We start from the raw sequence: 17,681 nt of genomic DNA, 5'->3' as shown, positions 1-17,681 counted from the left end.
TGTTGAAACACTCTCTGTACTTCTGTGTGTTTTTCAATATTTCTCTCTAACAAAATGTCTGGAAGATTCTATAACAGGGTGGTAACAACAGTTACAGTTACAGGTAAATTTCTTTCTTTGTTTTCCTTAGTTACTAAATTCTGTACTATTTACATTATATATAATTTTAGTGTTGAAAATGAAAACAACAGTTTTTTTAAATGACAACATATGTGAAAAAGCCTTTGTAAATTGCTTGAATCATATCAATGCCCCCTGCCAATGAGTCTTGTATGCTTACATGGGTTTTTAATAGTTTTAAATTCTTTCATCTCCATCATGATGCTCAGAGGAAGGTATTATTATCCCCACTTTACAAATGGGGAAACTTAGGGTCCAAGAGGTGTGGAGGAACTTTCCAGAACAACAAGGCTCACAAGAGGCAAAACAGGGGAACTTCCCTGGTGGTTCAGTGGTAGAGAATCAGTCTTGCAATGCAGGGGACGCGGGTTCGATCCCTGGTCGGAGAACTAAGATCCCATACGCCACGGGGCAACGAAGCTTGCGCTTCACAACTAGAGACCCCAAGTGCCACAACTACAGAGCCCACGTGCTCTGGAGCCCACTCGCCACATCTAGAGAGAAGCCCTTGCGCCACAACTAGAGAGAAGCCCACGCGCCGCAACGGAAGATCCCACGTGCCGCAACGATGACCGGATACAGCCAATAAATAAATAAATAAAGGCAAAGCAGGATTTGAACCCAGACAAAGGGTTTCCTGGGCTGCCTTGATTACACCTGTTCAGGAAGTTACTGCAAGAGGGGTGACCTTTGGGCCAGGGCTTGGGGTCAAGGAACATTTCATTGGGGCAGAGGGAGCAGATCCATATTTATTGAATAGAGAGCTTTATAGACGTCATTCAGAAGCATCATGATGACCCTGTAAGGAAGTGCTATTATGAAACCCATTTAACTGACCAAGAGGCTCAGAGAAATTGTTACTACTCCAATGTCACAGAGCTTGGTGGTGAAAGAGCCAGAATTCAAATCCAAGCATGTTCCCCAGATACACTCTTTCCACTGTGTCAGGCAGCTTCCACAAGTGAGAGAAGGCAGAGGGGCATTTTGGGTAGGGGGTACAGCACATGCAAAGGCCCGGAGGCAGGACAGGGCCTGCTGTGTTAAACTAGAAACTCAAGTATGTGAAATTCAAGAATAAAATCCCCCAGAGTTTGGCCTCTGTGCGAAGGGCAGGGCTGGGTTTCTGGGTTTCAGTGGAAGCTGAAATTCTGCTGGGCCACGCAGGATTTTCCAGGGGGCCCGTCCCCACCCACCGGCTCTCAGGAGTGACTCTGGTTTGAAGTCTCCGAGAGCTGCTGGAGCAGCAGTTTCTGGGTGAATGAAGCTTGAGTGTGGGCAAGGGGTGAAAATCCCCCCAGCTCTCAGGGGTGATACTGACAACTTCCTGAGGTGGCCGAAAGCCCCCTTAAGAGAAGGGCCCCCTTAACGTCAGGCATCTAGCAGCTGTTGGAAGTCATCATCATTCCTCCTAGGAAGGAAACACAGCCCTTCCCAAGCAGGTGGGACTTCAGGATGGGACCAGAATGTCTCCTAGTGTGTAGGGACCAACCCTGGCTCAGCAGCTGTGCCCATTAGCTCCAAGGGGCCCCTCCCCTCTCACCACCCACCTCCTCTCTCTAAACAAATCCAGGCCCAAATCCAGGTTCAAAGGGGAAGCTGGGGAGGCACGGGGGATGTTCAACCTGAATCTCCACGGCCACCTTGTATCATTAGCAGCTGAAGGCCGGCAGCAGCCAACGGCCACAAGGCCAACCAGGCCCATGAGTTCAAGTTCAGGAAGTAAATTTGGGTTCCCTGGGAGGAGGTAGCAGGTGTGTGTCCCTGCTTTACACACAGCATGCACTCTCCTATGACTCTCCATTGGGCCCACTGAAGTCTCAGTTTTCCAGGTAAGAAACTTGAGCGACTTGCCCAAGGCCACAGTTACTAAGATGTGGAACCAGAATTCAACTTCCGGTTTCTCTAAATTCAAGCCCACTTCTTAGCTCTCTGGCGATATGGTCACCCCACACTCCCCTCCATAAGTCACGTCTAGGACACTTCTGAAGTGGCTCAAAATCTTTCATGTTTCTGCCTATCTTAGCCCTTAGTCAGGGAGGTGCCATTCCTTCCTTCCTTCCTTCCTTCCTTCATTCATTTGTTCCTCATTCTTGGCCAGGCTCTGTGCCAGGCCCCAAGCCATGGTAGAGGACGAAGATATACTCAGAGATGATTATGATCAGGTAGAAGTGCTATCCCAGGGGTCAGAATAAAGTGCCCTGGGAAGGGTAGAGGTGAGAGGGAATCATTCTGACAATTGGGAGGGGCCTTAGAGGATGAGTAGGAGTTCTCAAGGATGAGAACATGATGGAGAGCAGGAAATATCCAAGCCTTTGCCAAACAACCTGGGAGATCTAACTTATACCTTTCCAGGGGATGAGCGGGCTCAGAGGAGAGATCATGTGGGGCAGTGACCTACCACTCTCCATGCCACCCTTTCTCCCCACCAGTGGCCTGACACCACAGGGCTTCCCTATCCTTCCTTGCAAAGGTGCTCGAGCTCTGACTTAAATGCTGGGAAGACATCGTTGCTTTCTCAGTCCCTGAACCCCAGCAACGGGTAAGATCTCTGGTCAGCGTCTCCCCCTCCGGTGTCTAAAGAGGCCTTCAAACTGGGGTAAGGAGAGAGCCAGCTGAATGTTTGGTCAATGCCAAAGTATGATGGACCCTTGGGAAGCTTTGCAGAGGTTTGAGGTGGGCATTCTAGCTCTGGCAACCAGCACCCACTGCTTTGGGGTGAGGGTCTGGCTCAGCCAACAGACCTCCCACCTACTCACTCCCCGCCGCACCCCGCCCTCCCAATCCACTCCTCTGGCTGGGGACTCTGCTTCTAAACTCCAGAGTCCCGGGGAGCAGAGAAGTCAAGAAGTCACTTCCATAGGGTTGGGGGCAGCTCGGCAGAGTTGGAAGCAGGTGGGCTTTGGAGTCAGACAGATGTGAGTTCGAATCCCATCTCTTCCTCTTAATACCAGGATCTGGATTTCTTTTCTTTTTTAAAAACATTTTATTGGCATATAGTTGATTTACAATGTTGTGTTAGTTTCAGGTGTACAGCAAAGTGCATCAGTTTTACATATACACATATGCACTCTTTTTCCTAAACTCTAGTATCATCAGTGACCTTTGTCCACGTAAGCAGTGATGTTCATAGCCACCTCCTGGGGCTACTGGGAGATTAAAAGAGAAAATGATCGTCATGGGGCCTGACTCTCAATAGCTATTTGGCAACACGCTTGCACAATCTTTAATGCAATTCTGAAGCCCCAGATATCCCTGGGTTTTTCATAACTCTGTGGGTGGCCTTCCTGACCTGAAATGATGCCGGCTTGTCCATGGTCTTTATTTATTCTACGTGGTGTGAAAAATCATATATTTTGTTGCAGAAATGTTAAGGTGTTTGGTTACAGGGGCTGCTCAGGCCCCTGCTGAGACATTACATAATATAAACATGTCACCTCTCTAAAATCCTAACATTCTAGATTCTGATTTGAACCTGACCCCAGAGATTTCAGAAAGAGACTCAGGGCCTGAAATGGTTTCCTGTCTTCCCCTTGAAGGAGCAGCTGTGTGGATGAGTTCTCGAAATTTAAGGCCAGAAATGATGACCTAACTTCCCCCTTTATCTTCTTCTTTCCTCACCTTCCCCAGTGGAAACCCTCCTCAGAAAAGAATCTTCTTCCATTAACCAATGAGGAAAATGCAAGCAATAGAATAATGGGCAAAAGGCAGGAGGAGGCCCTTCACAGAAGAAGAAACACACAGGACCCTTGAACATATGAAAAACACCCAGCCACACAGCCACAGAGGAAAGCAACGTCAGGCCGCAGGGAGAGACTGTTTCACAGGCACTAGATTGTCGACAATTAAGAAGGGTGGTAATATGGAGTGTTGGTGAGGATGGGGATCAGTAGGGACTCTGTACGTTGCTGGGGGGGGGGCGGTGGAGCAAAGCTGTCACAACCACTCTAGAAAGCATTTCCATAGTCGTGACCCAGAAATTCCACTCCTGAGTCACGTGCGCGCGCATGCACACACACACACACACACACACACACACACGCACGCATGCACGCACTGCTATGGGCTGAATTGTGTCCCAGCAAAACAGATATGTTGGAGTCCATACCTCCCAGTACCTCAGAATGCAACCTTGTTTGGAGATCGGGTCTTCACAGAGTTAAAATAAGGTCACTAGGGTGGGCCCTAATCCAGTATGACTGGTGTCCTCATAAAAAGGGGAAATTTGGAGGCAGACGTATGCACATGGGAGGGCAGAGATGGGGATTTGTTTCTAGAAGCCAAGAAATGCCGAAGATTGTCAGCAAACCACCAGAAGCTAGGAGAGAGGCGTGGAACAGATTCTCCCTCACAGCCTCAGAAGGAACCCACCCTGCTGACACCTTGATCTTGAATTTTCAGCCTCCAGAATTGTGAGACAATACATTTCTGTTGTTCATGCACCCATTTGTAGTCCTTTGCAGCCCTAGGAAACTAAGTCACACGCGTACCTGCAACAAAGGTCACGTCTAGGAGGCAAGAGCTGGCAAGAACCCCCAGCTGCTTCTAGGGAGTCTTGGAAGAGAAGAGGAGGGGAACCCGCAGGATGGATGGATGTGCCCTCCTTCACTTCCAGATCGCCAGAGTCAAAAAATCCACAAGTGCTTTGTGGGACTCAGTTTCACGGCTACATGGACGTGGCTGGAACTGAGCCAGCTCCCACAGATGCGGGTGATGAAAAATGGTCTCTAAAGATCTTCAGGGAGGGCTTTAGAGTCTATCTAGAGAACGAGAATTGGGGAGCTGACATTCCCGTCATACCCATTTCCCCTCAGAGAGGTTTGGAAACTTGCCCAAAGTCACAGAGAAGGTGGTGCGGCCTGGGATCCCATGCTGGTCTCCGAGACCCCAGAATCCACGTTCTCACAGCCATTCTGACAAATATTCATCACAACCAACACAGTGCCCTTCAGCACACCCACCTCCGCGCTGATGCGACTAAACGCCCACGACGCTACAGAGACTTACACACTCCTTCCCTCAGGAACGAAAGTCCTCACTGTGAGTGCGTGCTGGGTGAGATCTCTTTTAATGTGGCTGTTATAACATTTTTACAATAAGGATGACTAATGTTTACATTGTGTCTGAATTCTCAGCTGGAACCAGGTGGGAGTGACAAGGAGAGATGGTAGAATTGAGACCAGCCATTGTTATGACCTTGGGCGAGTCCTTGTCCCCTTTGCCCTCCTCCGACAGCCCCTGATGTGAGGTTGCCAAGAAGACTTTGCTTCCCTCCCTCACAACACAGCCCCCGCTGCCCCCACTGCCTCCCCCCAACTGGTCCTTCCACCAGTTAACGCAGTATATCCCACACCAGACCAATTTAAGATCCAAGATTAAATAGTATTGAATCACACAGTAAGCAGATGACTCCTTTTCCAATTCTTCAGTCCTGGGGATTACAAGTCTTTAACAAAGGGAGAGCTGACTTGGGTTTGGCTGGCAGGCTAGTGAAGGACACAGTTGTTCTGAGTGTCTTATCTGTTTATACAGATATATTCAATTTATTGAAGCAACATTGGTCTGAGATATATGAAACCTAGAAGATATCTAGGTTTAAATAAACTTACTTAGGCTTACATACGAAGTTGATTATAAAAAATATTTGTTAAATAATTGTATACACATAAGGGCAAATCAAATCACATCCCTTTATACTTAAAACTCTCTGATGATTTCCCATTTCCTTTGGATTAATTCCAAGCCCATACGTGATCTGTTTTCCCTGACATGTGTCAACTTCTCCATCTCCATCTCCATCTCCTCCACTCTCCCCTTCCCTCTGTAATCTCCTCCAGCATGTGAACCTCACTCCTGCTTCAGGGCCTTTGCACCTGCCATGCCCTCTGCCTGGAATGTCCTACTCCCTGATCTTGGCACGCCCAGCTCATCCCATCAATCAGATCTCTGCTCACATGTCGTCAGAGGCCTTACCTGGATCCCCATTCCAATCTCTCTGTCTTCCTTCCTTTGCTCTATTTCCTTTGTTGCACATATTCCTCTCTGAAATGATACTATTTTTTTTTTGGTAGTCATTTTTTAAAATTAATTTTTATTGGAGTATAGTTGCTTTACAATGTTGTGTTAGTTCCTACTGTATGGCAAAATGAATCAGCTATGCATATACATATTTCCCCCCTTTTTTGGATTTCCTTCCCATTTAGGTCACCAGAGTGCGTTAAGTAGAGTTCCCTGTGCTATACAGTAGGTTCTCATTAGTTATCTGTTTTATACAAAGTATCAATAGTGTATAGGTGTCAATCCCAATCTCCCAATTCCTCCCATTCCTCCCCGCTTTCCCCCTTGGTATCCATACATTTGTTTTCTACGTCTGTGTCTCTATTTCTGCTTTGAAACGATAGTATTTTTTAAACGTTTATTCATTTGTCTGTTTTCTCCAGTAGAATATGAGCTCCTTGAAGTCTGGGACTTTGTCTCACATCCTCAGTGGCTAAAAACAGTGCCCAACACGTAATAGGAGCTCCACAAATGAATGGCAGGAAGCTGTGAAGGTGGAGGGAGGACGGGCCGGGGAGCAGGGAGGAGCCCCGCCAGGCTCCACAAGGAGGCAAGGCAAGATGGCGGCCGTCAGAGGCTCAGCCTGAGAGCTCACACTTGGCCCCATCAGCACCAGCCTTCAAGACACTGAGCCAACTGGTTCCCACTCACTGAGCCAGCAGAGAAAGCTGAGTCGGCCACTGTATCTGTAAGAGAATGATGGCGTTACACATCACCATCAAGAAACTATCATGATGGGCTTCCCTGGTGGCGCAGTGGTTGAGAATCTGCCTGCCAATGCAGGGGACACGGGTTCGAGCCCTGGTCTGGGAAGATCCCACATGCCGCGGAGCGACTAGGCCCGTGAGCCCCAACTACTGAGCCTGCGCGTCTGGAGCCTGTGCTCCACAACAAGAGAGGCCACGATAGTGAGAGGCCCGCGCACCGCGATGAAGAGTGGCCCCCGCTCGCTGCAACTAGAGAAAGCCCTCGCACAGAAACGAAGACCCAACACAGCCAAAAATAAATAAATAAGCAAAAAAAACCCAAAACAAACGAAAAAAGAAACTATCATGATAATAACTGATTCAGGCCAGAATCAGCCATAATATTACAAGTGGGTAAAGGTTTGAAGGGAACCAAAAAATTTGCGAATTCTCAAAGAATCTGCCAACAAGAGACATATTTATTACAAAGGAGAAGAGTGACTTTACCTAGCAGACATCACCTTAGCCAAGCAACCAGAGTTAGACCATAGGTAATGGGACAAGCTGATACCATGTCTGAGAAGGACACAACTTCACTTCTCTGAAACTCCTGCCAGAAAAGACACAACTAATCACGAGGAATCATCAGACAAGCCCCGTTGAGGAACATTTTACAGAATAACTGGCCTGTACTCTTCAAAATGATCAATATCTTGAAAGAAAAACATCTGAGTAATTGTTCTAGATTAAAGGAAAATAAGGAGAATGAAATGCAACACATTCAATGGAGTTTTCTTTTGCCTCTAAGGCAAATTGTTTTGGAGCAATTGGCAAAATCTGAAAAAGTTCTACAGATTATTTTTGTAGCAATGTTAATCACCTGATTTTGATATGTGGACGGTGGTTACATAAGCGAGTGACCTTTTTTTTTTTTTTTTTTAAGACATGTTGAAGTATTTAGGAGAAAGGGAAGTTACGTCTACAACCTACTCTCAAATGGTTCAAGAAAAATGTAATAGACAGAAAAATAGAGAAAATGATAAAAATATTACTAGTCCGGAATCTGAGTAACGAGCATATGGAAAATCTTTGTATATTTTTGCAACTTCTCAGTAAGTCTAAAATTGTGCTGAAATAAAATTTTTTTAAATAAAACTAAACAAAACAGTCGGGGAGCCGTTGAGATGGTGGAGGCAAAGTGGCTGCAGGAAGCCAGCTCCTCGCCTCACAAAGCTGACATCTCAGAGCCCAGGGTCAGCTGTGTTCACCTCAGACCCACGTCGGACCGCAGCCCTCCCCTGCCGTCTCCACATCGAGGTGGGGGGAGCTGAGGACGCATCTGTGGGCACAGGCCAGCTCCACACCCTCTGGGTAATGTGGGGAAGGGGCCCCAGGCAGAGCCTGCAGACCCTTCTCACCCTTGCTCCTGACCTTGGGTGCCTCACTCCCCATTTTGCACCTCAGTTTCTTCCTCTGACAAATGGGTAGATGTCAATGACTGGCAGCCCTCTGGGGATGGAGTCTTTCAGCTCAGATACTGCTGCGGTATTTCTAGAACCCCATCTGGAGAGTGCAGCACATCTCTCCAAGGAGCTTGATTCATTTGGCAAGTGTGTTTACTTAGTTTAGCTGAAGGAAAGAGAGGAAGGTGGTCTCGCTGAGCAGAATGGCTAGTAGATGTCCTCCCTGTCTGGGACATGCTTCTCCACCTCTGCCCCCGCCCCAGCCCAGCTCCCAGGCACCCCTTCTGGAAGAGATGAACATCCTAGCAAAAATTTTATTGAAGTGTAGAGAAAATCTTTCCCCAAGCCCCATTTAGGAAGAGGTAGCTGGCGGGGATGGGTTGGTCGGTGCCCAGAAAGTGACTCTGGTCCCAGTTCTGTCGGCAACTCGCTGTGTGGCTCCAGCTTTCCAAGCATCACTTTGTGCTTCTGCAAGATGGACAGAGCCACGCTTGGCTTTGCACACGGCTGACGACACAGTGATTTCACCTCTGTGTTCTCCCTGGCTCAGGGCTCAGTAGGTGACTTCCAAACTGGAAGTGGGGCACACAGATGGGATCGCCAGGATGCCTCGGGAAACTCTCAGCTCTGAGGAGCCCCCTCACTCACACAGCCTGTGTCCCCGCACAGCCCTGGCCCCCAGCCCCGGTGCAGACTCGCTGGGCTAATCTGGCCCTACCCGAAAAGCCCAGCCCAGCTCAGGGTCATGGTGGAGTGGTCGGGGGTGTCCTGGAAACTTACAGGCTGGAACTTCTAATGTGCCCTGCCATCTCCTAACACTCAGTGGAGATCCGGGGGCAACCCCCTTGCAGGGGAAAGGAAGGGGGTCACTTTCCCATTATGGTACCCTAATCCAGCATCTCCCAAGGGCTCCGCGGCCTCCCTCTCAGCCCCTCAGCCCTGCCCCCTTGCCCAGCCTCTTGGAGGCTGTCTCAGCTGCCACTTTCAGGCAGAGGCAGCTGGGCCACAGGAGTCTACAAAATGGTGGGCGGAAACCCGGGCTTCCCTCCGCTCTCTCCGTGAGCTCCTGCCCTGGCCCCAGCCCCAACAGTAGCTGTGGCCATGGGGCTCTTTGGCGCCCAGGAATCCCCGTATTTCCCCAAGTACTTCACAGCCATTGTCTCATGGAGCCTCGTCCCAGCCCTGGGCTCTGGAGGTTGCCACTGACCCCACTTTATGGCTGGGGAAACTGAGGCTGAGTGGAAGCTTGGCCAGGAAGTGGCTTCTGACACACAAGTTCCTTCAAGGGTTTTTGCACCCAAGTTCCATGACAGCCCAGCTGTTGGTAGCTGTGGTGAAAACCCCCCAGAGAATGGGGGACCTTTCCTATAAAAATCTTGAGGTGTCTGGAGTCCCAAACCCCGCCCATCTTCCAGGGCTGGGAAATATCGTGGATTTGGAGTTATAAAGTCAAGTTAAAGATCTGGCGCCTATTAGTTAGCTGTGAGTCTTGTTAAAAACAAGACAACAGGGCTTCCCTGGTGGCGCAGTGGTTGAGAATCTGACTGCTAATGCAGGGGACACGGGTTCGAGCCCTGGTCTGGGAAGATCCCACATGCCGCGGAGCAACGGGGCCCGTGAGCCACAGCTACTGAGCCTGCGCATCTGGAGCCTGTGCTCGGCAACAAGAGAGGCCGCAATAGTGAGAGGCCCGCGCACTGCAATGAAGAGTGGCCCCCACTTGCCACAACTAGAGAAAGCCCTCGCACAGAAACGAAGACCCAACACGGCCAAAAATAAAAATAAATAAATAAATAAATAAAAGATTACTATTTAAAAAAAAAATTTTTTTTTTAAAAAGAAAAAAACAAGACAACAGGCCCCAAGTGGAGTTGTTTATGCTAAAGCCCCACATCACCAAGCCGAGACTTAATTATGGTTTCAGCTCTCCCAGAAATGGAATCTTAAACCAGTCAATCAGGAATCACCTGACCAGCACTAGTTAGGTCATCTGCCTGCTAGACCCTGCCATCCCCTAAAAGAAAGTAACTTTGAGATAACCAACAAGGACAGCACAGGGAACTATACTCAATATTTTGTAATAACCTATAAGGGAAAAGAATGTGAAAAAAAATAGATATATATGTATGTATAACTAAATCACTCTGCTGTACACCTGAAACTAATACAAGATTGTAAATCTATACTTCAATTTAAAAAAGTAAAATTAAAAAAACGATAAACGACAAAAGAAAAAGTAACTTTGTAATAACCAATCTGCTTTTTTGCCTAGTATAACTTTCTTGTTCCTACTCCCTTCTGCCTGTAAAAGTCCCCTTTTATACCTGTCCTTTCTATCTGCTAGATCGTATGCCGCCGATTCGAATCGATTTTTGCTCAGTTTAAAAATTTTAATATGCCTCAGTTTATCTTTTAACAGTCTATTAACTGTGCCATCCAGGAAAAGTCACTTCACCTCTCTGAGCCTCAGTTGCTTAATCTGTAAAATGGGGGCAATAACTCATACTTCACAGGGCTGTGATGAGGAGAAGACAGGTATATGAATTTACACCTGTTGGCCTGGCGAATGTAAATGTAAATGTACGGTTTGTGTGGGCCTTCTCTGTGCCGGTCTCTGTGCCTGGCATGCTCACTGCATCCTCATGACACAGCAGTCTGGATGAGTCAGCAGAAAAAGAGCCTGGAGCCCAGCTCCTCTGGGAATTGGGGCCCTACCTACCCAATAGGCCTTAGACCATGCTCTCCAGATTCTGCTCAAATGGGCCCTTTTGCCTGAAATGCCTTTTTTTCCCCCTTTAACTTTTTATTTTGAAATGATAGACTCACAAGAAGTTGCCAAAATAGCACAGAGAAGTCCCATGCACTCATCTTCCAGCTTTCCCTGATGGTGGCCTATTCTGTAACTACAGTAAATTACCAAAACCAGGAAGTTGATAGTGGCACAACACGACTATCTCACCAGCCTTTGCGTGCACGCATTGAAAAAAATGCCTTCGTGCCTAGGATGTTTTTGCCATCTTTCTTTTGTATGCAAAAGCCTTCTTGTCCCCCGTGTCCAGCCCCTCTGGGACAGTGATGTCCCCCTCTCCGGGAAGCTCAAGCTCTCCCTGTTCTGACTCCTGGCTCCCAGGAATAGCGCAGCCCAGTGATGGAGAACATGGGTTTGGGAGATCTACAGACATGGATTTAAACTCAGCATCGGCCACCAGACTGGGGCAAAATACAGAACTTTCTGAGCCTCCATTTCCCCACCTATAAAATGGGGACGAGTGCCCCAGTGTCAATGTAGCACAGGATAAGCATGGCTGGTGCTTGGAAAATGTAAGTCCCCTGAAATGGATGGTGGTTATGGCTGTCATCGGATTGCACCTGTTGTCACGTCTATCCCAGAACGACCCTTGTATGTTTTGCCACCCTCCTCAACATTTAACATGTTCAAGGTCAAACCTTCATATCTCAGTGCCAGCCCAGGGCCTGGCACATAGCAGGTGTTAAATAAATTGTGGGTAGATGGAACCCCCTGCCAGGCAAGCTTTCCTTTGGCTCACTGTGTCTCTTCAGCTTCACTTCGTTCATTCCTGGCCTGGGTGGGCAGGGTAAGTGTACAGCAAACCCATGAAGGCTGGGCTTTGCTGAAAGAGGCAGCCCTTTTGCTCCCATCCGATCCTGAGAAGTCTTCCAGGGGGTCCCAGGACCCCAGAGGCCCCTCGGGGCTGTCCCTGGATGCAATGTTGAGGCTGCAAACCCGGGAGGGTACAACACCTTGGGGAGATGCCTCGTCCTCAGAGGGAACCCCGGGGGCAGACAGCCAGGAGACAGGCCGGGCCACTTTTTCCCGTCAGGACACCTCAGCTCAAGTGTTGGCACATCTTAGCTCCAGGCTTGGGACAGGCCTCAGCCTTGTTAAACCCCGGTTTCCTCACCTAACACCATGGGGTTGTCACGTGGGTAAATGAGTTTATTGTGCAAATGGCATCATGTTAACCGCTAAATCCTGCATTTACATATAAGAGATCTTTGTCCTGGCTGTGTAACATTTATAAGCTCACATTTAGGTGGTCACTGACAGGATATTAAATACCACATGTCTGGCCAGAAATGAAGAACATTGTTTCCACGATGTTTATTTTCACCATTGTTACCATTAGGTGATGTACAATGGCTTTATCTTGAAGGCAGCAATATAAAGTTTTTTCTAAAAATAAACGTCTTTATACTTTAAAACATCCATTAAGGGTATTAAGCAAATTGTCAGGAAGGATGGCAGCTTTAGTAGTCACCGGGAAGGGAAGGAATGAGGGCCCCCAGGAAATGCTGCTCTGACGCCCCTCGCCCTGACCTGGCCGATGGGAGGCCAGGGCTGAGGGTGGGATGGGTGGTCTGGAAGACACTGAGACTGGGGCAGGCAAGCGACCCGGGCATTCCAGCCCCACCAACGTCTGTTCAGTGCAGGGCTGAACATCTGGCATGGGATTTAGTTGTGGTCCAGGCAGGGGGAGGGTGGGCCCCATGCCTGGGGGGGGGGGGTCTTTTCCTCCAGGGCCCTGTCCCAAAGCCTCAGCTGGAGCCACCTGCTTACTCCTCCCTGTCCCAGGGGGACAGCTGATGCTTCAGCCTCAGAATCCGACAGCTGGGGGCCCAAATTTAATTTTCGAGCATTCCTGTGAGAAGTGAGGCTGGCTCGGAGCAGGCCTCAGTAAATGCGAACTGAACGAAGGAGGCTGTGGGCAGCGTTTCTCACTCATTCTAGATCTCTCTGGAATCATCTATGTTTGGCTAAATATGCCAGACCCAACGCCCTAGGAGCTGCCTTGTTCCACATTACCACCATGGTCACGGCCATGCTAACTCTCCCCACCAGTCATATGACCAGAGAGCCAGACTAAGCTAGGAGAAATATGCAGATGTCTGTCATATGTTATTTATAGATCTATGACTTGGAGTCTTGCCAGGCAGGAAGAACATGGGGGGAAAAAATAGAATAGTAAACATTTGTTTAATTTAATCCAATCAAGTGGTCAAACTCCCTGGGCTGGGGGGAGACAGAGAGAATTAGGTTTTTGAAACCTGGATCGTGGGTCGAGCAACCAGCCCAATCAGAGGCCATGGGCTATCCATCAGCAGCACAAGAGAATCATATCTTATATTTTGGCAAAACAACAAAAAAGCTGTCCTCATCTCAGTCCACTGAGATGGAAATTCCAACCTGCTCGGGATAAGCCAAGTTACGTGCAATGGTACGATTCTTTTCTCCTTGGTAAGTGATTTTTCAGCCCAGGAAGATTAGAATTTAAAAAATAGAGGTGTGAAATAAACAAAAACCCGTAGTATCTGTACCTTTCTGTTAAGTTTAAGTTGGGTCAAGTTCTGTATGTTGGTGTATAAAATCCTGTATTTTAATGTTTAAGAACTTTTGGCTGTAGAGTTACTCATGTTTGTGACTGAGTAACTGACTTCAGTTGAAATCTGTAAACTTGATTAGACTACTTAAGAGAACTTAATATTCACTTTCTTAATAAGTTAGTTTTTTAGATCTATAAGCATTCTTTTAAATCCTTGGGAAGGTTGTATTTCTTAGAGGTATTTGAAGCATTTATAAGAAAATCAAATTCATTAAATTTATAAATGTAGTGTAGAGTATCTAAGGTGGTGCTAGCCAGTATAAATGTAAGGTGAGCTCCATATGTCATTTTAAATTTTCTAGGAGGCACATTTTTAAGAAGGAAAAAGGAATAGGTAAACTTAATTGTAACAGTAAAACTTATTTAACCCAACATATCCAAAATATTATCATTTCAATGTAATCATATAAAAGTTATTAACGAGATATTTTACAATTCTTTTTTCGAACACATCTTTAAACTCTGCTGTGTATTTTATATTCCTAACACATCTCCGTTCAGACAACCGCATTCCAAATGAAACATTCTAATAGCAGCTGGATTAGACATCACAGATCTAAGGGAATTCAGTCAGCTACATTTGTCAGTAGTATTTATTCTTTAAGGAGACTTACTCTGTTCAACCTGACTTGCTGAAATATTAAGCAAAGACCCCTTGAGAGCCATTGTTAAAAACTACTGGACTTGCAAAAAAAAATGAGATCTGTGTATTGAATTTACAAGGTAAGGAAAAATAGATTTTTTAAAATGTGTTAATTTAAGAAACTATTTTTTTAAAGTAAAACCACAAATAGCCTTTTCAAGTGCACAACAGCAGCCCTTGAGGACCTTGCCAACCACGGTCCGGATGGAATTCGAGTCACCGACCTCGGCTCGGCCCTGGTGGGAATGGCCGGGTTTTTCGTTCCTGCATCTGATACAGAGTGTCAGATCTGACCAAGCTCTTAAGGATCATCTGCCCAAAGAGCCCCATTCCACCCAAACTGAGGTCCAGAGCCGAGAAGCACCGTCGCAAGGTGAATTAAAGGCAGGGTGGCAGCAATCGGCTGGTCTCCTGACTCCCCTTCCCCCCACCCTCCCCGGTCAGGGGCTTCTAGTTCATTCTCTCCACCTCTCCATCCCCACTTGGCTGATCTGGAAACTGAGGCAGAACTGGAGGATAAGTGGACAAACAGGTCCTGGACCCAGGCCTCCAGGGAGCACCAGCAGAGAATTGGGAAGCATGGCTCTCTAGGCCCTGGTCCCTGCCCTGGTCATTCATCAGCACAAACCAAGGCCTGCCGAGAGGCCGGCCCAGAATCCAGGCCAGCCTGGCCAGAGAAACAGCTGTGTGAGGCCCAGGATGGAGCCTGGAGGTGGGACTGCAAAGGGAAGTAGGAAAGGGGAGGCCGGGTCCACCAGGACCCAGGAGGGCCAGACTCCATGTGCCTGTGGTCTGAGGGCACAGCCTGGTGACCCGCCCAGGCCACATGCAGCCCTCGGGGTGGTGCCCTGGAACTCGCTTATGGACCTCATTCTCCCAGCTCCCTTTCCTTCCTCCCTCTTCCCCGTTGTTTCTCTTTCTTTCCTTTTCTTTTCTCAAGTTCCCTTCTGCCCAGAGTGCCCCTCCTGCCAGGACATATTTCCCAGCACTAGGACCTATACCACTGTGCACCCTTAGCAGGGCTGAAGGGAGCGGCACTTAATGCCATTAAATCGCATAGCGAGGAAACTATTCCCGCCCAAAGGGCTTTCAGACCCCCTGAAAAGTCAAGAAGAAAATAACAATTTGGAGGCAGGATGTCTTTATCACGCCCTCATCTTCCCTCTAACAAAGAGGGCTGGCAAAGGCTTCAGGCTCAAGGGCCCTTACGTTCTTTTAACTTTTTACTAACACATCAGAGGAATTGGTTTTCACCGCCATTTATTTTTATGCTTAACTTTACCTCTTATTTGTGGCAAATGATGTCAGTTTTCCATTTGTAATTGTCACGTAAAGTTTCCTTTCAAAACTGAACTTGTATTAGTAACAAGTGAGTCAACTGACTATAAGTACAGTTTGGAAAACACGAAGTAAGTAAATAACTATCCTGAGAGTGGAGTGGGCCGGGCAGAGACAAGGTGATGTGTAAGGAACTGGGCCCCAAGGGACCCTCCGCTTCACCTTCCTGGGCTCTGCCCAGCCCAGGTTCCCACCTCCCTTCAGGCACTGTTCAAGGCCAGATCCCGGGGCCCAGGGGCCGGTCCGCAGACCTCTCAGACCCAGACTTAATTCTGAGCCGAGGCCAGCGGCTCGTGGAGAACAGAGGATGGAGATGCAGAGCAAGGGCCCCACTCTCGGACCATCTGTCTGTTCAGCTCGGGGGCAGAAAGTGGCCGAGCTCCAGGCGCTCCTGGCAGAGTGAGACAGGCAAAGCCTCTCTTCCGGGGCCCATATACGGGGCCGAAGGAGCACCTATTCCTGATCCCAGAGCTAAACGGCTTTCCTTGAACCAGTGTGAGGTCAGGAGGCTGGGAGCACGTGCCTCTAGATAGACAGAGGCAGGGAGAAGAGCCCCCCACGGCTCCCCGAATGCTCCAGCCTTCCTGATGGGGCTTCCTGGGTCTCCCTAACACCACACTGAAAGCACTTAGCATATCTACTGCCAGGTGGACCCAGACTCCCAGGCCCAGAATTCTGTTTCCATACCCATCTCCTTATCCCCTAGTGTGGGGGCCCAGAGCAGCAGGGTCTCCTGCTCAGCTCCTGCCACCTTGGACCCTGCACCCCACAGGGGCCAACAAGCATCCGATGAGCACAGCCCAGCGCCTGAAACTTCCTGCCACCCGATGCCTGGCCCAGGTTGCGAGGGTGTTTTGGCACCCAGGTGGGGCTCAGGATCAGGGAGGATGTGAGCCTCGAGAGCCTTTCTGTTCATTTGTGCCCTAAACTACCCCCAGGGGAGCAACCAGCGGCCAGCTGTCCCCAGATCTGCTTAGCTTCCCGAATTCTGTTTCAGGACGGCTCTGCTGCGAGCGGTACAAGCTTGGTGAACCCAGGCCCTCAGCCCTGGGGTTGAAAATACGATCATCAGTGGTCCTAGTTCTCTGGAAGGCAAACGGTTCCTTCCTGAGAGTTGGCAAGAAATAAGGATGCAGGGGTTCCTGAGCTTGTGGGTGGGAGATGTCTCCCTCCTCCGAGCCTGGGACCCCATTGATGAGACACCCCACATGCTACCCGCATTATCTGACCCTCAGGGGTCCTCTTAGCACTGCCCAGGCACAGCCTCAGCCCCTCACGGGGGTCCCTGTACCCTCTCTGCGCCCCTAATGCTGTTGACACAGCTGGGACCATCCTGGTACCAGAGTATAGTCTTGGCTAAAAGGCTCCAGACAGGTGAGCGTGAGAAAACAAGCAGAAAAGGGGCCAGGAGGGCAGTTCCCAGGCTCTCCTGCAGGAGCTGCAGGAGGTGGGGAGAGGGCTACCTGAGAGAGCTGCCGTCAGCAATCCAGCAACCACGAAGAAGAGCATTACGTCTGGTGTCATCTCCGACCGCTATGCGTGCCCGCCAGTGGGAAGCACCATCCTAGGGCCAGAAGGTGGGCAGGCTACCGAGTGCCCCTCGCAGCTGCTCTGCCCTTAGCTGCTCCCGTTTGTGTATCTCTCTGTGCAGGAGACAGCACCCCTTTGCACGCATGCGGCCAAACCCAGCCTGTGAGTGTCTCTCACGCCTCTGTGCTCTACTTGTGGTTTCGGTCTCCAGGAAGCAAGGCTGGTAATATAGGCGAGGAGAGCCCAGCTGCCTCGACTGTGAGCCCCCCAAGCCTGGCTGAACCCCAAGAGTCGCAGAGTGAGACACACACACACACACACACACACACACACACACACACACACGGGCCTCAAGGGTCTCCTAAGGAAGAGGGAAGCAGAGGGGGCATGCCTCATTTCTGGAGACCTGGTACATAGTAAGTAGAACGCTCCATCAGTACATATT

At 48.9% G+C, this 17,681-nt stretch overlaps 1 protein-coding gene across 1 annotated transcript in view; it reads right to left on the bottom strand.

Moving 5' to 3' along the window:
• The window catches only part of CD6 (CD6 molecule), a 41,823-nt gene extending 24,466 nt beyond the window's left edge, over positions 1 to 17,357 (bottom strand). The window contains exon 1 of the mRNA XM_059929743.1: positions 17,170 to 17,357. Within this exon, the coding sequence (XP_059785726.1) occupies positions 17,170 to 17,230 (61 nt within the window). The 5' untranslated portion in view covers positions 17,231 to 17,357. The remainder of the gene's footprint in view (positions 1 to 17,169) is intronic.
• Positions 17,358 to 17,681: the final 324 nt, after the last annotated feature.

Source organism: Balaenoptera ricei, chromosome 8 (assembly GCF_028023285.1).
Source record: "Balaenoptera ricei isolate mBalRic1 chromosome 8, mBalRic1.hap2, whole genome shotgun sequence".
NCBI lineage: Eukaryota > Metazoa > Chordata > Mammalia > Artiodactyla > Balaenopteridae > Balaenoptera > Balaenoptera ricei.
Note: the sequence above shows the minus strand (reverse complement) of the source record. Positions and strands in the feature narration are given on the sequence as shown.